The sequence below is a fragment of the Nyctereutes procyonoides genome, unplaced genomic scaffold (genome assembly GCF_905146905.1).
Source record: "Nyctereutes procyonoides isolate TBG_1078 unplaced genomic scaffold, NYPRO_anot_genome, whole genome shotgun sequence".
Classification (NCBI taxonomy): domain Eukaryota; kingdom Metazoa; phylum Chordata; class Mammalia; order Carnivora; family Canidae; genus Nyctereutes; species Nyctereutes procyonoides.
This window is the reverse complement of record NW_026575044.1, coordinates 15,951,615-15,974,150: the sequence shown is the minus strand read 5'-3', so window position 1 is coordinate 15,974,150 and position 22,536 is coordinate 15,951,615. Positions and strand designations below refer to the sequence as shown.

The following is a 22,536-nucleotide window of genomic DNA, read 5'->3' as shown; positions in this document are numbered from 1 at the left end:
TTGGATTCCCAGACGCCGTCGAGAAGTCTTCGGTCCTCTGGTGACAAAGGGACCTTCTAGACGCTGGGCCCGACAGCAGAAGACGTGGCTCCGGTCCCGGTTTGCTTTCTCCTCGTCCTTTCCCGTGTGTCGGTGCGGGTGTGCAATGTCCGGCCGCCACAGCCGCCCAGGGCGAGCACTACGCCAGCGTCTGATGTCATCGTCACTTAGAGGAAAACCACTGGATAAAACAAAACAGCCGCTGACCTCGCAGCAAGCTGGGGATGCGGGGAAATAGGCGGGCCTTCTTTTCCCGTGTTTACACTTCGGGGTGCTGACTGGGCAAAGTAAACCCACGGAAAAACAGCAAAGGAAGCAGAGAGGTCGCAGGCAGGGCGGGGCGCGCCTCTTCGTCAGCGTACCCTACGGACGCGCTCCCACGGTCGCGGCGCAGCAGCCCGTCCAAAGGCGCTTGGTTTCTGCCACAGGCGGCGCGCGGACTTCGGCATGGCGGCCGAACGCGCGCGCGCGTCACTTCCGGCGGGCGGCGGATATAAGCGGCAGGATTTCCGCTTTCGCTCCTTTCCGGCGGTGACGACCTCCCCACGAGAACATGCCCGTGAGTTCCTCTGCCCGGGTCTCGGCGGAGCCCTCGCTCCCCGTGCGCGCGCGTGCTCCTCCGCCGGGTGCGGGCCGTGGGGGCCGGCCGCGGACCGCGGGCGGCCGGGGGCGGGCGGCGGGCGGCCCGGGGCGGGGTAAGATGGCGGCCCCGCTGCGGACGCCGGGCGGTGCGGGCTGTTGCCGCTGCTTTTGCTTCTTGCTCCTGTTCCTCCTCCTCCCCACCCTACTACCCCGGGCCGTTGCCGCTCTGACCACACCTTGTGCCCTCGTAGCTTGCGAAGGATCTCCTGCACCCGTCCCCGGAAGAGGAGAAGAGGAAGCACAAGAAGAAGCGCCTGGTGCAGAGTCCCAACTCCTACTTCATGGACGTGAAGTGCCCGGGTGAGGGGCGCCGCCAGGGGGGGAACGACGCTGGAGGGGGAGGGGAGGGCCCCGGGGCCGGGGTGAGGAGAGCGGCGGGTTCCGAGCGGGCTCCAGCGAGGAGGGCCTGAAAAGGCCTGAAAGGTCCTCACTCCCCGCTTCCTGACATTTCTTCCTAGGATGCTACAAAATCACCACCGTCTTCAGCCACGCACAGACGGTAGTTCTGTGTGTCGGCTGTTCTACTGTCCTCTGCCAGCCCACGGGAGGAAAAGCAAGGCTTACAGAAGGTGAGCTGCTGAGCGAACGTCGTCGTTGGGGCTTGAATCTTGGAGCGTGGGTGGGGTGGTGTCGTGTGTCCTCAGACCGCCTCGTGCAGGCTGTTGGATTGGAAAGTCCGCCGGCCACCCTCCCGCAACAGGATTGCCAGAAACCACACATTCCTTAGATCCGAAACAAACCTAAAGCTGTACCTGGGTAATGATGAAAGGGGCTTCATATGAGCGAGCACGAGGGCTATAAACGGCTGAGATGGTAGCTATAAGTTTTGAGGAAAGTAAAGATGTAGTTTTCCTGTGGATGGATTAGCAGCCAAGCTCGTTTCTTGGGGGTGGCAGGATAAGTAGGCTGCTATCAACCTCTGAACCGTTTTTTCTTCCAGGATGCTCCTTCAGGCGGAAGCAGCACTAAGAGCTCCCTGAATCAAGATGAGTGGGACACTATCCGAATAAACAGATTTTGGATACATCCTGTTTATTGTCTTTGTTTTACTGCTAGGAAGTTCCTACTCAAGTACTCAGGGGCACCCAGAAGAGTGGACTGCTAGTCATTTGGGGCAAGTAAGTGGCCAAGTACTTAAATCCATATGGAACATTGCTATCCAGCTAGGCTCACTGATTAAATCTTTGGAACTTGATAGAAACATGGGATGCTATATAAATGGGATATTTTCTTTCACTCTTAGGTTTCCATTTTTTAACTGCTAGTTGAAAACAGTCTACCACACCACTTTAGTGCCGAACACCTTAGGATCGATCCTTTATTTACAGTTTTTGGAAACCTAGTTTGGGGGCTTATGGCTCCAGTTCTTTACAGCTGAAGGGATTTGTCTACGTGGAGTTTAGTGCCTTACACTCCACAGCCAGTGTTGTAGCCGACTCTGAGCTGGTGGGGGTTGGGAACTCAGGAAAGGCGGAGGAGAACGTATGGTGGGGGTATAAGAACCTAGGAGTAAAAATGAGAGACAGATGAAGTGTGAACGAAATGTGGGTATTTGAATTTTTCAAAGGTAAGGGTGGTGATTCTTTACCTGGTTGTGATGTTCCTACAGTTGGCACATAAACAATGGGAACTGTCTGTATCTTGTTTAAGATGGCATTGTATGCTGGAAAAAACAAGGCAGACGTCCCCATTATCTCAAGGTTTAGCAGTGGATTCCAGTTCTGAGTGGGGTCTGTCACATGCAGTTTACTGCTACTTGGTAAGTTGAGCAGGACCTGTCATCCACTTGGTGACTGGGGCTAGGTAGGCTGAATGAGTTCCAGCTGCTTATCACAAATAAGATGTAATAAACACCTGATTTATATCCTCATTGTAGGTGAAATTAAAGGAAAGCAGTTTCTAAGTTAAAAGTCCAGGGTGTTGAACGTAAAGGCTCCTTACCTAGAAAGATGAAAGCTGTTGATGCCAGCATTGCAAAAAGGGTAAAGAGGATGGTCTGGTGAGAGCTCAGGAACTTCTGGAGGACACTTGAATCTTTACACTGATCTGTGCATTGGTCAGAACAAAAGATGTAATAGTTACTTAGAGCATTTAGGGCAGGTGACCACATTTGAAAACCCATCATGGGTATCCAGCAGAAGTTCCAGCCCAGCCCTCTGGGAAATAGTTTGGATTCTAAAAGAGGCGAATTATGTACTTGGCTCCTCCACCTCTTTTTTGGCTTGTTCCTATCTCCTTAGGTTATAAACTCCCAAACTTTGACTCTTCTGTTTCTTCTCCACTTACAAATGGATAAATACTCTGCTACTTAAATACCTGTTGCCTTTCCTGTGTACCTTAATCCCAAGTCACTTGGTTCTCTTCACCAGATTTGTAATTGTGGCAACTGAGCTTCCGGTTCTAATTCCTTCTACCCTGAAAATCTTTGGATCACCAATCACCAACCACCTCTTAAATCCAGGAGTCCTCCTGTCCTTTTTTACTTTGGATGTCATTTCTTTTTTTTTTTTTTTTTTCTTAAAGATTTTATTTATTCATGGCAGAGACACAGGCAGAGGGAGAAGCAGGCTCCATGCCGGGAGCCCGATATGGGACTCCATCCCAGGTCTCCAGGATCACACCCCAGGCTGCAGGTGGCACTAAACCGCTGCGCCACTGGGGCTGCCCCTAAAAATAATTTTCTATTCTAATCCTTGATTAGGTCCAACTGTTCAAAGCTTTTGGCTTTCCAATGTTCATAGGGTAAGAGTCCAAATAAAACTTATGGGACATTATCAGCCTTTCCAGTACCCCTTTGTTCTGGCTTCATTGAACTAATTACTATTTTGTTAATTAGGCCCTGTTTTAAATTTGATTTCTGTACTAGGTATGCCTGGCATAAACCAGTGGGCACTCAATGTGCTTGTGTGAAGAACGTGAAGGCTGGTTTGTATCTTAGTGTCTGACTACTCCTAACCATCATGATTGTATTGTTCCCACTGGCCCTCTTAGGTCTGAGAAGTGTAAGGGTTCTTAACCATTTATTGTGCCATGAGCAACTTGGGAAGTATGGTAAAACCTATGGATCCTATCTCAAAATATAATTTTTAACGCAAAAAATAAGGAAAGCTATAACTTTTGTGTAATTTTGAAGTGAATTTTGAGATCTAATATTTGGAACATGAAAATATTTGAATTCTGTTGGTGACAGTCACACATAATGCTGTTACTGTGGTTTGTTGCCTATATTCATAAAATTGGTGGAAATACAAGCTTTCAATTAGAGGTTAATTGAAAATGTGCAGTTTTTCCTCCCATTGAAGGTCATGGGCACCTAGAATTCCATCCATGGACCCTAGCAAAAACCTGTTAAAACTCTAGATTTAAAAACTCCAGCAGAAAGAACAGATTAGAGTTGAACACTGTTTATAGTGCTGGGACCTTGAGCACCTCAATTTGCTCAGTTCTTAAAGGGAAAAACATCTACTTTAGAGTTACCAGAGAACAAATGCACTTGTACTGGCCAGTATATAACAGGTTCTTGTAAAAACAAAACTTCCTCCCACTGGAGACAAATAAGGGCTCCATCTAGTTCACTCCCAGTTAATTCAAAGAACACTTTCTCACTTTCTCTGGAGGGATGGACAAATAGAGGTGGCAGTATAAAGAGGACCATTTTTTTTTTGGCTTTCCTAACACTTTTCCATGACTACACATGGCATAGTTTCTAAACTAAATAATGGCTAGAATCAGGGATTTTGGAAAGCAAAGTCTTAGTTCTAGGGCTATCACCATTTGCTGCTTGCTTGATCTAAAAAGATCTGCCAGGGCAGCCCGGGTAGCTCAGCGGTTTAGCACCGCCTTCAGCCCAGGGCCTGATCCTGGAGACCTGGGATCGAGTCCCAGGTCAGGCTCCCTGTGTGGAGCCTGCTTCTCCCTCTGCCTGTCTCTCTCTGTGTGTCTCATGAATAAAGTCTTAAAAAAAAAAAAATCTGCCAGATATTTTTGAAGAAAAACACTTAACAAGAGGTTTAAAATAGGGAAAGTGGTACACTTAACAAAGCTGAGAAGCTCTTAAGCTGATAATAACTACCCTTAAATAATTGTATGTTAAGTAGAACATCTTGATGGTGATAGAGCTACCTGAAGGTTATGTTTTAGGTAGGTGTGGAAAATAAAGATCAGGCCCCAGCTAATTTGAATAATCTTGGTCAAGTGGCTGAACGTTTTTTAACTAAGCAATACATTCTGTCATTTCCACCTCTGTAGATTAAAAACCAGAAAAAAAAAAATAAAAACCAGAGCCCCCAGTGCTCACCTGTACCAGATTTATCCTTCAGAGCTCTCACTAGCACAGCCTCACTTTGACTGGTGAGCGCACAGGAAATATTGATGAAAATGGGTGATGCCGTCTGCTGAAGGGAGGTGAAGTTGACTACTCTTACCGGGTAGACAGCCAGGCCAGGTGTGAGGGAAGACTGCCTCTGGCCAGAGACCACTAGAACTGGGGAGCTGGGGAAGACCTTGAAGAAAAGATAAAATGGCACTTGTTTGACAAGAAAAATCAGTTTTGTATCAATATTGCATTCCAATCTTTTTTTTTTTTTTTTGCATTCCAAACTTAAACATACAGTAAGATCCCTGTATTATTAGCTAGCAATCTGACAATAAGTCATATGCTTTTTCACACTTAGATGTGTTGAAGTAGATAAGGAAGAAAATGATTTGTGAGGATGAAATAGGCTTTCAGAAAGCTCTGAACTAGCGGTGCCTGTGTGGCTCAATCAGTCAAGCGTTCGATTCTTGGATTCGGCTCAGGTCCTGACCTCATGGGTCATGGGGTTCCATGCTCAGCAGGAGTCTGCTTGGATATTTACACCCTCTGCCACCCCCTGCCCACCCTCACTCTCAAATTTCTTTTTTAACTTTTAAACTAGAATCATATTTTTTTAAGAGAACATTGGTGTTATCTTCCAGACTGACAAAGCTCATGACCTAAATTTTGGATTCTGGGAGTCCCCTGCCATTGTGAATGGGATAGGTTTCTTCATTCTAAGAAACAGCCCCCGTGGTGAATTTTATCAAGTCACTCCATAACTCTTCCTTTGCCCTTGGACTAAGAATGAAGACTCCTTTTTGAAAACCTTGATCTCCATTATGTTTTTGGTTCAGCGCTTCATATACCTCTAGCTTCTCAAGAACTCTGTCGACCCCCAGCACTCTTATCTCCCCGATGTCTTGTCTGTGGCTGAGAACCACTTCTGACTGATTGATGTAAAAGGCTGGGATGAAAGGAATGAGGATTCTTTGCATTCCGTTCCTGCTCGGTTCACTGACCAATGTAGCCCACCCATAGACTGAGGTGTCAGCCACACTGAGGACCTGTAGCAGCTCTTCTGACTGGGGTCGAACCTTGATTAGGCAGACATAAACTCCTGAAGAAAAGATGAAAAACTGAGCAGAAAGGTTCAGAGACAAAATGGAAGCAAATTCAGAAGAAAATGTGAACTCAACTTTGAGTGTTTACTATTAGCAAATTATTGGCCTCTAGAGGGGGAGGATACCAAAGAAAAACAGTCCCAGGCAACCTAAGTTTGAACTTGTTTAAATCAACATGTCAGGTAGTAATAAATAACAGCACAAACAGGGAAATTGAATATATAGAATGAAGTAACCAAGAGTTGCTGAGGTCAGGAAAAGGTTTGTGAAAGACGCTTTGAGAGTGTGGCTTAGTCATGTCTCTGACTGTATCTCAGCGGCCTTAGATGGCCTTATTTTTGACAACAGTATTGTTCTAGTTATCCATGCTCAAAGTCAGCTGGTTTTTGACAGACACTCTTTCCTTCATTCCTAAATCCAACTATCCTCCAAATCTTGCTAACTTATTTTTTGAAATGTCTCTGACATCTGCCCCTCTCTATCTCCCTGTTACTCTGGGCTAGATTCTCATCAGTTCGTACTTGGGAGTACTGCAGTGGCCCCTTCATTGGCCTCCCTGCCTTCCACTCTTCCCTCTCCATTCTGTGTCCTGCCAAGCTTGGAGCTCTGTGTCCTGAGATGTCACCCTTCCACAGGCCTTGCTGTGTAAAACTGCACTCTAAGCCCTGGGTTTGAGGTTAATGCTCCTCCTCCTACCTCTGCAGCATCTCATGCATCTATTCTGTACATAGCGCTGATGAAAATGAAAAGCCCTGTCTTGCTCTCCTGTTTACAACCATGGTCTGTCTTTGCACTCAGTAGTCAGTTCAGTGCCCACTAGTTTGCTGAGTGAGCTGCTCAGTAATCAGTACTCACACCATAGTGCCTAGCCTTGGAGCAGGTCTTAGGCTGTAATATTGTCCTATTTATACGTTATGTTTGACATGAATTCTCCCATTTTGGATCACTTGATTAATATGAAAGCATTCCAATGTCATGCCTATTTCTACTTTATGCTAGTTAATGCTACTCTGCTTGGAATATCCTTCAGTTCAACAACAAACACTGCTACTTGCTGGGGGTTAAAGATGAATGATCCAAGCCTAGAGATAACAGGGACTAGCTAAGAAGAAAATAGAAGACTATAACAGAAAAGCACAGGGTGATACAGAGACTGAACAAAAATGTTGGTTGAGAAAGTTTCCATTGTTATATAGTCAGCGAAACTGGAAAGTGCAATTGCAATCCAATAAGGAAGTGACAACTGTTAGAGATGGAAACAAGGGCACCAGATCCAGCTGGTGGGACCCACCTTTCTCCATGCTGAAACCTGCATGGACATTGAAGATTTTGCTTGCTGGGATGTCTAGCAAAGTATTACTGAACTGCACATGGCATAGCACAAGGGTCTCAGGAAGAAGTATTGTTGTAATGGCCAAGGCCTGACTTGGGGTACAGGATCCTAATAAGCAGAAAAAAGATAAATAACTGCCTTAAGACTTTGTGAAAGAGGAAACATATATAGGTAGCAATTTGATTTAAGAAAAAAAAAAGGGAAAGGGAAAGATGCTCAATTGGTTGAGCATCTGACTCTTGGGTTTGGGCTCAGGTTGTGATCTCGGGGTTGTGAGATTGAGTCCTGTGTCAGGCTCTGTGCCCAGCAGGCGTCTGCTGGAGATTCCTCCTTCTGCCCCCCCCCCCCCCCGCCATGAATAAATCATTTTTTATTAAAGGAGGGAAAAGGGGTGGCAGCTGGCTGGCTTAGTCAGAAGAGCATGCACTCTTGATCTCAGGGTTGTGAGTTCAAGGCCCACATCACCCAATGTAGAGATCATTTACGTAAATAAAAACTTAAAAAAAAAATAGTGAAAAAGGTGGTCAATTCTCTCTGATCTGGCCAGCCCTGTTGGCTCCTGCTACAATCAAGGTGAAAGAATAGCTAAGACCCTTGCTTTTGCTGGTTTGTGAACGACTATAGTGGGGGGTTCCATTATCAATATCATAGGGGCCCTCTTTCAAAAGTTTTTGGAATTCATCAGTGGAAATGAGATAGACTCTAGTGAAACTAGACAGCTATTACAGTTGCAAGGTAGCTTTTCAGTCTAAGAAGGTTTGTTTCCCATAACCAATTGCAGTGTGATTCAAATTAGAGATCTCTAGAATTTTATTACAAATGGTATCTTAAACAGAAGCCACACAGCCAGCAAGAAATGGACTGGTGCCATGGTTGGGTCAGCTGCAATGGATGACATTCTAGATTAAATAGGAGCTGGTGTCCTGTTAACAAGATTTTCCCCTGCACAGTTTCTTAATGGTCTCAGTTGGTTGAAACTCTTTCTTAGCTGCCAGTAGTCCAGTGACCATTCTTATCTTTTGGAAACTATCAGCAAGTAATAGCAAAGGAGCTGTTTCATGAGGTTTTGTAATAAAATAAGTTGTCTTAGAAAGATTCTGGGGGAAAAAATTGCAAGGTGTAAATCATAAGACAATAATGAGTGGTTATGTTATAAACAATACTTTGTAAAAGAACCTTGAAAACTTTAAAAATCAAATATTTATATATACTTATACTATGATAAAATTAAATAATCTGAAAAGAAAATAAGTTTAAAAATTAAGGACAAAAAGGGCAATTACACTTTATAGATAGGTCAGCCCAGGTGGCTCAGCAGTTTAGCGCCACCTTCAGTCCAGGACGTGATCCTGGAGACCTGGGATGGAGTCCCGTTTTGGGCTCCCTGCATGGAGCCTGCTTCTCCCTCTGCCTGTGTTTCTGCCTCTCTCTGCCGCCGCCCCCCCCCCCGCCTCTCATGAATAAATAAATAAAATATTTAAAAAATAAAAAAGAATAATAAACTTATAGATAGTAATTATATTCTGGACTTTAGTTTTGCATGTTCTCTTGGCAAAAAAAAAATAGAATTTGTTCTTTCTTAAAAAAAAAAGAATGAAAGAATTTATGTGGACTTTGGAGTGGGAAGATCTACCACTTCTGCCACTAATTGTTACCTTGTACATGTTACTTGCTCTTAGATTTGCTATTTCTCATCTTTATAATGATGATAATAATTACGTAAGATTGTTAAATGAGGGGCATCTGGGTGGCTCAGTCGGTTAAACATCCGACTCTTGATCCAGCTCAGGTCTTGATCTCAAGGTGTGAGTTCAAGCCCCATGTTGGGTAGGGGGCATGGAGCCTACTTTAAAAAAAGACAAAAAAACAAAGATTGTTAAATGACATAAAATATATAAAAACTGCTAACATAGCACACTAGAATCTATTAGGAGTTTCTTGTATTTTAGTTTTCTTTACTCTTTAATGATTTTTATTATTTTTTAAAAAGTAATCTTTAGGGGCACGTGGGTGGCTCAGTGGTTGAGCATCTGCCTTTGGCTCAGGTCATGATCCTGAGATCCTGGCATCGAGTCCCACATCAGGACTTGCAGGGAGTCTGCTTCTCCCTCTGCCTATGCGTCTGCCTCTCTGTGTCTCTCATGAATAAATAAAATCTTAAAAAAAAAATATATATATATATATATATATAGGAATTTCTATACCCAATGTGGGGCTTGAACTCAAGACCCTGAGATCAACAGTTTCACGCACCTCTGAGCCAGTCAGGCACCACCCCCTCACCTTTTTTTGACACTAAATTATAGCCCAATAACAAAAAAACACCACAAAGTAAATGTGCTGAGCAAGTAACAGTTAAGATGTTGCCTACTCCAACCGTTCTTTTTTTTTTTTTAATTTTTTTTAAGATTTTTTTTTTTTAAAGTTATTTATTCATGGCAGAGAGAGAGAGAGAAGCAGGCTCCATGCCAGGAGCCCGACACGGGACTTGATCCCGGGACTCCAGGATTGTGCCCTGGGTCAAAGGCAGGCACGAAACCGCTGAGCCACCCAGGGATTCCCCCAACAGTTCTTAAATCTAGAGAAGCTGGAAAAGAATTGGGTCTTAGGCCTTATCCCAAACTTATTCGATCTCTGGATGGAGCCTAAGACCATATTTTTAAAAAATTTTCATGGGTATCCTTGAAAATCAGCCATGTTTGGAAATCCCTTGTTTAGGCCACCTGTCAGGCAAGGTTATAACTAGAAAAACAAGTGACTAGATTTAGCCTATATCAAAACCTGATATCCAGTCATTTGTGAGGTCATAGCTGTCAGTGATTTATCAAATATTTTATTTATTTATTCATGAGAGATGCACACACACACACAAAGAGAGAGAGGCAGAGACATAGGCAGAGGGAGAAGCAGGCTTCCCGCAGGGAGCCTGAAGCGGGACCTGATCCTGGGACTCCGGGATCATGTCCTGAGCCAAAGGCAGATGCTCAACCACTGAGCCATCCAGGCATCCCTGTGATTTATTTGTTAAAGGAAATTTGGATTACTAGTCTAGGGGGTAAATGAGTTGAAGGAGGATGGGAAAGTTGGAAACAATCACCCAGACATAGAAAGAGATTCCTGACCTTTAAGATTAGCACCATTTCTGCCAGTGGTAATGAAGAGCTTGAACACAGCTGAATTGGGGGTATTGGTGAGGTGGGTCTTGAGGTCAAAACTGAGTGTTAATCTTGATGATGCATTGACCACCACCTGTCAACAAACCAAAGGAAAATCTGTACCTAAGTTCTTAGAAAATACTGTTCCCTCCCTTTCTAGGCTTCATAAATTATTTAGCCAAAAGCATCTGTTTCACACAAGTGCAAACTGCCCTTCTATTTTATCACATATTTAAGAACTACAAAATCTGTTTACCTTTGAGAAGAAAATAATATTTTTTCCTAAAAGTTGGTCTTTGTCCATTATTCCGTTTGACATCTTTCCTTTTGGATGACTCCCTATTAAAATGCCTTTGAAGACAAGTGCAACTTTCTTTAGAAAGGCTTCTTTTAGTTGCATAGTATCTCAGCCTTTTCTGAAACTCCAAAGTACTTTGTTTCTCTCAATAATATTTGTAATGTTCTGTCTTGTATTGCAGGTATTTTTTTGTCAAAAATCACTCCTATTAGAATCTAAGTTCTTCAATGGAGAACCCTAATTTATCTTTGTATATCCTGTATTGTGCCTTGTCTTTTTTTTTTTTTTTTTAAGATTTTATTTATCCATTAGAGACAGAAAGAGAGAGAGAGACAGGCAGAGAGAAGCAGACTCCATGCAGGGAGCCTAACGTGGGACTCGATCCTGGGTCCCCAGGATCACGCCCCAGGCTGAAGGTGGCGCTACACCACTAAGCTACCGGGGCTGCCTGTGCCTTGTCTTTAAGGCAAGTGCTTAATGATTACAATGAGAGAAGATAATTATGATCCTTTCTCCCCAAATATCTTCAACTTCATGTATATTATCATATGTCATTATTCATGACATTATGTCATTATAGTAAACGTATATTATAATATAGTCTCCTCAGTACTACCACAGTTTTTTGCTTTGCAAATATTCAAGGCCCTTGAAAGCAAGTTAGTGACATTAAAAGCTCAGTAAGGAAAGGAGTTTGGCTTTTTTTATCTTTGTGTTTCCAGAGCCTGGTACAGGGATGACACAGAAGAGGCCTCAATGAGTATCTGCTAGTTAGTGAATAATTAAGTGATGATTTAAAAAAAAAAAAAAGGGGGGGTATCCCTGGGTGGCGCAGCGGTTTAGCGCCTGCCTTTGGCCCAGGGTGCGATCCTGGAGACCCCGGATTGAATCCCACGTCGGGCTCTCAGTGCATGGAGCCTGCTTCTCCCTCTGCCTATGTCTCTGCCTCTCTCTCTCTCTCTGTGTGACTATCATAAATAAAAATTAAAAAATATATTTATTTATTCATGAAAGACATACAGAGAGAGAGAGAGAGAGAGAATCAGAGACACAGGCAGAGGGAGAAGCAGGCTCCATGCAGGGAGCCGGACGTGGGACTCAATCCCAGGACTCCAAGATCAGGCCCTGGGCTGAAGCCAGGCACTAAACTGCTGAGCCACCCAGGGATCCCCTAGTGATGATTTTATAAAGGACACAAACTAGGGGGCGCCTGGGTGGCTCAATCAATTGCCTGCTTTAGGCTCAAGTCATGGTCCCAGGGTCCTGGGATGGAGCCCCTCAGCAAGGCGTCTGCTTTTCCCTCTTCCTCCCCGCCACCATCCCCCTCCACCACCCGCTCACATTCTCTCTCTCAAGAAAATAAAAAACAAAGTACACGGACTAGGAGATCACAACCTTTTGACTTCTCTGTAGCCTCTGACAGCACAGACGGCTTCCTCCCTTGTGATCCCCTTTTCTTGCTTTCCTAGCACTGAGACCCTTCTCAGTCTCCTCAGGTTGTCTTCTCATGCCACCTCTGCCCCCAGCCCACTCCTGCTCACCATAGAAGTTCTCTTTAGATGTTATCTGATTTTCCCTTTCTATCTTTATAAACTTTTGCTGAAGCCACCCTGATTTATTCATTGGTCTTCAAGCAACATCTACTTTTGTTTGCCTTTGCACATCTACGCCTTTAGTCTAAAATAACCTGTTCTTTTGGGGCATCTGGGTGGCTCTGTTGGTTAAGTGCCTGACTCTTGGTTTCACTCAGGTCATGATCCTCAGGGTCGTGAGACAGAGCCCCACGACAGCCTCTGCACTTGGCTTGGTGGGGAGTCTGCTTGAGATTCTCTTTCTCTGCCCCTCTCCAACTTGCACATATTCTCTCTCTAAAATAAATATATCTTTAAAAAAAATTTTTTTTTAATTTATTTATTTATGATAGTCACAGAGAGAGAGAGAGAGAGAGAGAGAGAGAGAGAGAGGCAGAGACACAGGCAGAGGGAGAAGCAGGCTCCATGCACCGGGAGCCCGATATGGGATTCGATCCCGGGTCTCCAGGATTGCGCCCTGGGCCAAAGGCAGGCGCCAAACCGCTGCGCCACCCAGGGATCCCTAAAATAAATATACCTTAAAGAGAAAATAAAATGCTTTCTCTTATCTGCCAGACAAATTCCTAATCCTCAAGACACCGTTTATTGTTTTGTGTGCCATGACTCAGATCTCAAGATTAGGTTTAAGTGTCACTTCTAAAGGGGTGCCTGGGTGGCTCAGTCAGTAAAGCATTTGCCTTTGACTCAGGTCATGATCCTGGGGTCCCCACATCAGGCTCCCTGCTCACTGGGGAGTCTGGTTCTCCTGCCACTGCCCCTGCTTGTATGTGCTCTCTCTCTCAAATAAGTAGATAAATAAAATATTTTTTTAATGTCACTTCTAGAAAATTTAGCCTTAGTGTCTAAGCAGAATTAAATGACTTTCTTCTGCATTCTTTTTTTTTTTTTTTTTTTAAGACTTAGCCACCTATTTGAGAGAGAAAGCAAGAATGTTGGGGGGGGCAGGGAAGGGAGAGGAAGAGAAGCACACTCTGTGCTGAGCACTCAGCACAACTCAGGGCTTAATCCCATGCTCCTGAGATAATGACCCAAGCCGAAATCAAGAGTCAGACACTTAACTGACTGAGCCACTAAGGCACCCGTCTTCTGTATTCTAAGAGCAATTTATTTTTTAAGTTGACAATTTGTTTTTAAAGCTGTACATCAAGAATTGCATGTTCCTCCAACTGAGGCAGCCAGGTGTGTCCAGACTCAAGGAGCATTTCTGACATGTCACTTGTAAAGCACTGGTCAGTTATGTTGTAGTTATTTAAACTAAATGTGGGGGGGGGGTACTAAATGTGGGATGCCTGGGTGGCTCAGTCGTTGAGTGTCTGCCTTTGGCTCAGGGCGTGATCCCAGAGTCCTGGGATTGAGTCCCATATTGGGCTCCTTGAGGGCTCCTTGCAAGGAGCCTGCTTCTCCTGTCTCTGCCTCTCTCTGTGTCTCTCATGAATAAATAAATAAAAAATATATTTTTTAAATAAAATATTTTTAAAAAACCATATAAATGTAATGATTTCTATCACCACTAGGCTCTGTCTCACGACCCTGAGGATCATGACCTGAGTGAAACCAAGAGTCAGATAGATTTCAGATAGAAATCATTACATTTATATGGTACAGTAAGGCACCACATACTATGTAGGCACATCTTAGGCAATTTACTCATCTAAAAAAATTGGGATAATACTTTGCAGAGTTGTTAAGATTAAAATTATACTGGATGTAAAATCAAAATTTAAGAAACAGACGCAAAATGCTAAGCCCATAGTAGATGCTCAACAAACAATAGCTGTTACATTTGAGTAATGTAAGGAGGAACAAACAAGTCCTCTGAGCACAGAGGAAGGAGACAGTCATTTCAGGGGAAAGAGGAAAGGCTTCAAGCCCATGCTTCACTTTTCCCCATCTCACCTTGCTTCAGGAATTCTCCCTATTTCTGCATCACATTTTCCTTCTCTACTTAATCTCTCCCATCTCAAAAAATGATCAACAAAAACTTGACTCTAGTTCCTCACAGAGCTGTCTTATGCCTGCCATCCCCATGTCCTCTCAATTCTCCAGACTTACGCTCCCATCACTGCACTGAAGCCACTCATCAAAGTAACCATACTCTACTGCGAACCCATTAGTCATTTCTTTTTTTTTTTTAAAGATTTTATTTATTTCTTCATGAGAGACAACAGAGAGAGAGAAAGAGAGAGAAAGGCAGAGACACAGGCAGAGGGAGAAGCAGGCTTCTCGCAGGGAGCCAGACGTGGGACTCGATCCTGGGACCAGGATCATGCCCTGAGCCAAAGGCAGATGCTCAACCGCTGAGCCACCCAGGCATCCCCCATTAGTCATTTCTGTTTTCAGCTTACTCGACCTATCAATAACATTTGACATGGCTGATCACTTCCTCCTTCCTTGAAATACAGGGACCCCTCCACTTTTTTTTTAAATTTTTTATTTATTTATGATAGAGAGAGAGAGGCAGAGGCAGAGACATAGGCAGAGGGAGAAGCAGGCTCCATGCACCGGGAGCCCGATGTGGGATTCAATCCCGGGTCTCCAGGATTGTGCCCTGGGCCAAAGGCAGGCGCTAAACCGCTGCGCCACCCAGGGATTCCTCCACTTTTTGAAAATTTGCATTAAGCCCCATCGCTTTTATGAAAGACATTAATATGTGGTTTCCCTAAGGAAAAGAAAATCCAAAGAAGATTTTTGCTTTTCCAAAAAAAGGTAAAAGGTAAAAATAGCATTCAGCATGTTTTGCAGCAAGCCATTACAGAGGCAGTATGCACCCCAGGCCCCTTTCCTGGGAACCACACTCAGCAGCTCGGCATTCAGCCTCCAGATTTTACTTATTTGAGAGAGAGAGAGCATGAGTGGAGAGGCAGGTAGCAGAGGTGGGGTAGGGACAAGCAGACTCCATGCTAAGCACAGAGCCAGATGTAGGACTCAATCTCAGGACCCTGATATAACAACCTGAGCTGAAATCAAGAGTCGGATGTTTAACCTACTGCACCACCCAGACGCCCCTCAAGTGATGGCAATTCTGTCCTTTTTGCTATTCAGTCAAAAACTTGAAGCTGGGACATCTGGGTGGCTCAGTGGTTGAGCATCTGCCTTCGTCCCAGGTCAGGATCACAACAGGCTCCCTGTGAGAAGGCTGCTTCTCCCTCTGACTATGTCTCTGCCTCTCTCCCTGTGTCTCTCATGAATACATACACAGGTAGAGGGAGAAGCAGGCTCCATGCAGGGATCCCAACACAGGGACTCGATCCTGGGTCTCCAGGATCACACCCTGAGCTGAAGGCAGCACTAAACCGCTGAGCTACCTGGGCTGCCCAATAAATATTTAAAAAACAAAACAAAACAAAACAAAAAACAAAACCTAAAGCTATTTTTTTTTGTTAACTCTGAAGTCATTCTTGATTTTATCAGATGCATTACATATAATCTGTCAGGAAATTATACTGGATCTACCTATAAAGTACACTAGAATCTGACCAACTTCTCAGTACCACCTCTGTTACCAGCCTGGTCCCCTGGTCCACATCATGTCTCACCTGGATCATTTCAAGAATAGCTAGCTTCCCAACTTCGATCCTTGCCCTACAGTTTAGTACCAACCAGTAGCTACAGTGAGAGGGAGAGGGGGAGAGGGGAGAGGGAGAGAGAGAGAGATTTTAAAACCACTAACCATGTTTCTGCAGGGGGAGGGTTGGTGTTGTTTTAAAATTTTATTTGGGGATGCCTGGGTGGCTCAGCGGTTGAGCATCTGCCTTTGGCTCAGGGCATGATCCCACAGTCCCGGGATCGAGTCCCACATCAGGCTCCCTGCATAGAGCCTGCTTCTCCCTCTGCCTATGTCTCTGCCTGCCTCTCTCTTTCTCTCTCTCTGTGTCTCTCATGAATAAATAAATAAAATCTTAAAAAATAAATAAAAATTTATTTGAGAGACAGAAACAGAGGGAGAAAGAGAATCAAGCAGACTCCCTGCTGTGCACAGAGCCTGATGCAGGGCTCCATCTCACAGCCCTGAGATCATGACCTGAGCTGAATCACTGAACTGACTGAGCCACCAGAGGCCCCGCCACAGTAATATTTTAAAGTATAAATCACACTAGTCATTCTTCTGGTTAAGAATCGTAATCACGGGATCCCTGGGTGGCGCAGCGGTTTGGCGCCTGCCTTTGGCCCAGGGCACGATCCTGGAGACGTGGGATCGAGTCCCACATCGGACTCCTGATGCATGGAGCCTGCTTCTCCCTCTGCCTGTGTCTCTGCCTCTCTCTCTCTCTCTCTCTCTCATAAATAAATAAATAAATAAATAAAAATTTAAAAAAAATCGTAATCACTGGGACACCTGGGTGTCTCAGTGGTTGGGCGTCTGCCTTCAGCTCAGGTTGTGATCCCAGGAATTGGGGATTGAGTCCCATGTTGGGCTCCCTGGGAGCCTGCTTCTCCCTCTACCTATGTCTCTGCCTCTCTTTGTGTCTCTCATGAATAAATAAATACAATCTTAAAAAAAGAATCCTAATCACTATTTAGCTTTGTGTTCCAATAAAGTTTTCTGGCTAGTTTTCTATTTGACATGTGAGTGTATTTCTTTTCCTGGGAAGTGTTTTCTATATGCATACCCCCAAATATGGGAATAGTCACCCTGGCTTTGTTAGGGTTACCTCTCGATATGTTTTCACCACTCCTGGGATGTCATGAAAGACCACTGCTATTCCTGGACTCCTGGCTACTCCCACTCCAGTGCCAGTATCTGTTTGTAGAATGTTGTCAGCGGAAATCATCCATATCCCAGGTTCACCTAAGAAAAGACCAGAGAAAGTACTTGGTCACAGCCTCTATCTAAATGGATGCTCACTAACCTCATTCAGACTCCATGTCAGTAGACCATTTAAGCATACAGATCTGCTTTCCTAGGAGAAACAACCAGCTCTTTAAAAAAAAAAAAATTTATTCATGGGAGAGAGAGAGAGAGAGAGAGAGAGAGAGGCAGAGACATAGGCAGAGGGAAAAGCAGGCTCCATACAGGAAGCCCGATGTGGAACTCGATCCCGGGACTCTGGGATCCACCCTGAGCCAAAGGCAGATGCTCAACCACTGAGCCACCTAGGTGTCCCAGAACATCCAGCTCTGAAGATAACTTCATTTTCTGAGTGTCAGGCTCCCCTTTATATACCATCATACCCACAAAATAAAACAAGAACTACTGATCTTCAGAATCACAGAAGGAGCTACTTAGCAGGAGAATTTAATGTTTTTTCCTTAGGAAAAAGGAAAAACTGGGATGCCCAGGTGGCTCAGTGGTTGAGCGCCTGCCTTTGGCCCAAGGTGTGATCCTGGAGTCTCAGGATCGAGTTCCACATCGGGCACCCACATGGAGCTTTCTTCTCTCTCTGCATGTGTCTCTGCCTCTGTCTGTCTTTGTCTCTCATGAATAAATAAAAAAATCTTAAAAAAAAAAAAGGAAAAACTCGTTTTACACCCAGGGATAATTCTCTTACTGCAACAGGTGACAATTGGCAGGAGACAATTGTTCACTTTGGCTGAAGTCTCAAAGTGGCAGAAGAATGCCACCTTGAATTTAGGTTAGATTACTGATCCTTTTGCTTCCTCATCCAAAGTAGTATAGATTTAGGATGCCCAAGTATTCCAGAAGGGAAGAGAGAGGGACAGTCTTGACAAAACCTAGCAAAAGAGTAAAGTAACAAGTGTTGTTTCAGTGACAAGAAATGAACAACCGGGGATGCCTGGGTAGCTCAGTGGTTTAGCACCTGTCTTCGGCCCAGAATGTGATCCTGGAGACCCAGGATCGAGTCCCATATTGGGCTCCCTGCATGGAGCCTGCTTCTCCCTCTGCCTGTGTCTCTGCCTCTCTCTGTGTCTCTCATGAATAAATAAAATCTTAAAAAAAAAAAAGAAATGAACAACCTTAAGACTGCAATTCTGGCAACCTAATTACATGTTAATGGTGGTTGTTTGCAACTCAGTCATTATAGGATTAGGGTATCTGACCTGAGTGAGTAGACTCCCTCTGCATCAAGCCCTAAATATACAGAATCTGCCCCATGTCACATCACTGCACTCAGACACACGGATCCATAGTTCCCAGAGCCACATACCACCCCCACCAGTCCTACTTGGATGGATTATTTGGGAGCATACACCCAGGCAGGGTGCACCGCTTTGGAATATGCTTTCTATAAACCCAGAGAATTAATACTCATTTCTTAACCAAAGATGGATTTTCTTGTACTCAGTAGTACTTTTTTTTTAAGATTTTATTTATTCAAAAAAAAAGATTTTATTTATTCATCAGAGAGAGAGGGAGGGAGAGAATGAGAGAGAGAGAAAGAGAGAGAGAAAGAGAGGCAGAGACACAGGCAGAGGGAGAAACAGGCTCCATGAAGGGAGCCCGACGTGGGACTCCATCCCAGGTCTCCAGGATCACACCCTGAGCTGAAGGAGGCGCTAAATTGCTGAGCCACCCAGGCTGCCCTCAGTAGTACTTCTTAGGGTAGAAATGCTTTGCTGATCAAGAGTATAGTTTAGCCCAGTACAAGGCCAAACCTTATTACAGTGATGATATATTTAAGAGTTAGGCCTTCAAATGTCCCTCACAAAACAGTGTACTCACAATTGGTTCCTAGAACTAAAGTCTTAGTACCCTTTCCTTCCTTTTAGTTCATCCTTTAGAGTTCTTCAACTTATTACCTTTATTCAGAAGCTGGAAATAGAGAAAAGGCAAAGTACCTGCCACCATCTACATAATAATACAGTGAGCCAAGCATTCAGGAGGTGTATGATCAATATTCCTAGAGAGGCCCTCAGACTTTTTTTAAAGATTTTATTTTGGGGGGCACCTGGCTGGCTTAGTTGGTTAAGCATCTGACTTTTGATTTTGGCTCAGGTCATGATCTCAGGGTGGTGGGATCAAGCCCCAGCTCAGGCTGGCCTCAGCGGGAGTCTACTTGATTCTCTCTCCTCACTCTGCCCCTGCTCCCACTGTGCTTGCTTTCTCACTCTGTCTCTAAAATAAATAAATCAAGTTTTTATTATCTTTTTTTTAAAGATTTTATTTATTTATTTGACACAGAAAGCACAAACAGGGGGAGTGGCAGGCAGAGGGAGAGAGAGAAGCAAGCTCCCCGCTGAGCCAGGAGCCCATTGTGGGACTCAATCCCAGGACCCCGAGATCATGACCTGAGCAAAAGGCAGATGCTTAACCAACTGAGCCACCCAGGCACCCCTAAATAAATCCTTAAAAAAAAAGATTTTATTTTTGGAAGAGAGGAAAAAATAAAACAAGACAAAATCAGAGAGGGAGACAAACAGTAAGAGACTCTTAATCATAGGAAACTGAAGATCTGTGGAGGGGTGAGGGCTGGGGGATGGGATATCTGGATGATGGGCATTAAGGAGGGAACATGATATAACGAGCACTAGGTGTTATGTAGACCAATGAATCACTGACCTCTACCTCTGAAACCAATACCTTATATGTTTAATTGAACTTAAAGTTTTAAAAAGATTTTATTTTTTTAAGTAATCACTACATTCAACGTGGGGCTTGAACCTACAACTTTGAGATCAAGAGTCGCACACTCTACTAACTAAGCCAGCCAGGCACTCCATGGCCCTCAGATTTAAATCAGTTTGAAAAAATTATCTAAGGAATGAGTTGCTTTCTCATCTTGTCAGCTATGAGGTTAAGAAAGGGAAGGTATCCAAACCATTGTGGCTGAGGAGGTGAGTCCTGAAGCAGATGACATCTCCAACAAAGGTGAGGTGGGTGTCAGGCTCAATGGCATGCTCCACAGCAACAGGGATGTAATCTGCCACACCTGGGTGCCTCCGGTCCCAGATTCCCAAAAGTGTCACTCCTGTGTTCACTGCCTGGGCCACGTAAGTATAGTTTCTATTCCCTGGCCCAATAAGGAGCAGGTCATCTCTGAAAGGAAGTAAGAAAGCAGGTCATCTCTGAAAGATCATTGTTAGGACACAGTTCTGGGGGCAGAGCTGATCACAGCATTTTCTATTCAATAGCTCAAAGGTTCAGAAGCAACTTTAAGGTGGAAGGCAAGCAGTGAGTGGCCAAGGGTCAGGTCTATTACCTTCATACACAGAGTACTCAGTAAACCCCCCCCCTTTTCTTTAATTAAAAATTTATCTTAAGTACAGTTTTTGTTTTGTTTTTGTTTGGCATGGAGCCCCAGTGTGGGGCTTGAACTCACAATCCTGAAATCAAGACCTGAACTGAGATCAAGAGTTGGATACTTAACCAACTGAGCCATCCAGGTCCCCCAGGACAGCTTTTTGATAATAATACTCCAACAAGCTCCCTATGGGGGCTTTCTGTGAACTAGGGCTTAACAGACTGAAGACACCCTGAAATTCTTCTTCATTAAATAACTAATACCATTCTAGTGTTTCACATCCTAACGAAAGAAATAAAGATCAGATTCTGAGTAGAGAACTTTAATTTACTGGAGCTACTTTATCACCCTAGCCTATCTGCACAGTTTTTACTACAATGTGGACATCACTCCTTTGACTCCACACCTGTTCAGAGCCAGATGAAGCTGGGTATTGTGTGTGTGGAATTTCTCTCCGATGCTGTTATAAAACTGGACAATGAAGGTGAGAGACATGCCCACGGGAAAGGCTGGCAGGGTCCTCCCATGGGCTGCATACAGCTTGGGTTGGCTGCTCATCCGCAGGTATGTCACTGGTGCCACCTGTGGGAGAAGGGCTGCTAGAGGGGAGCTGCGACAGATTCTGAAGTTCACAGTTCACAGTAAAAACAGGGTTCTTGGGACACCTGGGTGCCTCAGTGGTTGAGCGTCTGCCTTCCACTCAGGACATGGTCCTGGAGTCCCAGAATCGAGTCTCATATTGGGCTCCCCGCAGGGAGCCTGCTTCTCCCACTGCCTATATCTCTGTGTCTCTCATGAATAAATAAAATCTTTAAAATAATAAAAATAACATAAAAACAGGGTTCTTCTTTCATACGAAACAGCTCCTGATCTGAGATGACTTAAATCAGAGTGAGTAAGAAATATGACAGTACAAGGGACACCTGGGTGGCTCAGTGGCTGAGCTCCTGCCTTTCACCCAGGGTGAGACCCTGGAGACCTGGGATCGAGTCCCACATTGGGCTTCCTGCATGGAGCCTGCTTCTCTCTCTGCTTATGTCTCTGACTCTCTCTCTCTCTCTGTGTCTCATGAATGAATAAATAAAATCTTTTTTTTAAAGAAATATGACAGCACAGGAAATGGCTCCTTAATTATTAAAGCTGTAGGAATGTGGAGTAGTTGGAGCTTTAAGATTTTATTTATTTATTATTTTATTTATTTATTTATTTATGATTTTATTTTATTCGTGAGAGACATGGGGGGGGTGGCGTGCAGAGACACAGGCAGAGGGAGAAGCAGGCTCCATGCAGGGAGCCTGATGTGGGACTTGATCCCGGGTCTCTAAATCAGGCCCTGGGCTGAAGGCAGCACTAAACTGCTGAGCCACCCAGGCTGCCCAAGTCTCAGATTTACTATCAACTTATAGATTTTTTTTAAAATTTTTTAATTTATTTATGATAGTCACAGAGAGAGAGAGAGAGAGAGGCAGAGACACAGGCAGAGGGAGAAGCAGGCTCCATGCACCGGAAGCCCGATGTGGGATTCGATCCCGGGTCTCCAGGATCGCGCCCTGGGCCAAAGGCAGGCGCCAAACCGCTGCGCCACCCAGGGATCCCCTAAATATTTTATCTTTTTAAAGGACTTTATGTATTTGAGAGAGAGAGAGAAAGAGCCCTCACAATGGGCAGAGAGAGGAGAAGCAGACTCCCCACTGAGCAGGGAGCCCGATGTGGGGCTTCCATCCTAGAACCCTGAGATCATGACCTGAGTCAAAGGCAGATAGTTAACCAACTGAGCCAACTACGTACCCCTAAAGATTTTAAAGTAATCTCTACACCCAGCATGGGGCTTGAATCCATGGTTTCCAGACCAAGAGTGGCAGGTTCCCCCAACTGAGTCAGCCAGGTGCCCCCAGATTTGGTGTCCATTTAGTGGAGA

General features: G+C 44.5%; 2 protein-coding genes across 2 annotated transcripts in view; one reads left to right on the top strand and one right to left on the bottom strand.

Annotated features, from left to right (window-relative positions):
* Positions 1-438: 438 nt before the first annotated feature.
* On the top strand, positions 439-1,707 carry RPS27 (ribosomal protein S27). Its single transcript, XM_055323719.1, has 4 exons — positions 439-598; positions 873-981; positions 1,140-1,250; positions 1,622-1,707. The coding sequence occupies exons 1-4, from the start codon at positions 593-595 to the stop codon at positions 1,648-1,650; spliced, it is 255 nt and encodes an 84-aa protein (XP_055179694.1). The 5' UTR covers positions 439-592; the 3' UTR covers positions 1,651-1,707.
* A 153-nt stretch (positions 1,708-1,860) lies between these two features.
* NUP210L (nucleoporin 210 like) overlaps positions 1,861-22,536 on the bottom strand; it is an 81,441-nt gene continuing 60,765 nt past the window's right edge. The window contains exons 31-40 of the mRNA XM_055324386.1: positions 21,025-21,200; positions 20,196-20,413; positions 17,130-17,266; positions 10,555-10,681; positions 7,391-7,540; positions 5,845-6,095; positions 4,979-5,183; positions 2,623-2,727; positions 2,270-2,344; positions 1,861-2,184 (exon numbers count right to left, since the gene is read on the bottom strand). Of these exons, the coding sequence (XP_055180361.1) occupies positions 2,081-2,184; positions 2,270-2,344; positions 2,623-2,727; positions 4,979-5,183; positions 5,845-6,095; positions 7,391-7,540; positions 10,555-10,681; positions 17,130-17,266; positions 20,196-20,413; positions 21,025-21,200 (1,548 nt within the window). The 3' untranslated portion in view covers positions 1,861-2,080. The remainder of the gene's footprint in view (positions 2,185-2,269; positions 2,345-2,622; positions 2,728-4,978; positions 5,184-5,844; positions 6,096-7,390; positions 7,541-10,554; positions 10,682-17,129; positions 17,267-20,195; positions 20,414-21,024; positions 21,201-22,536) is intronic.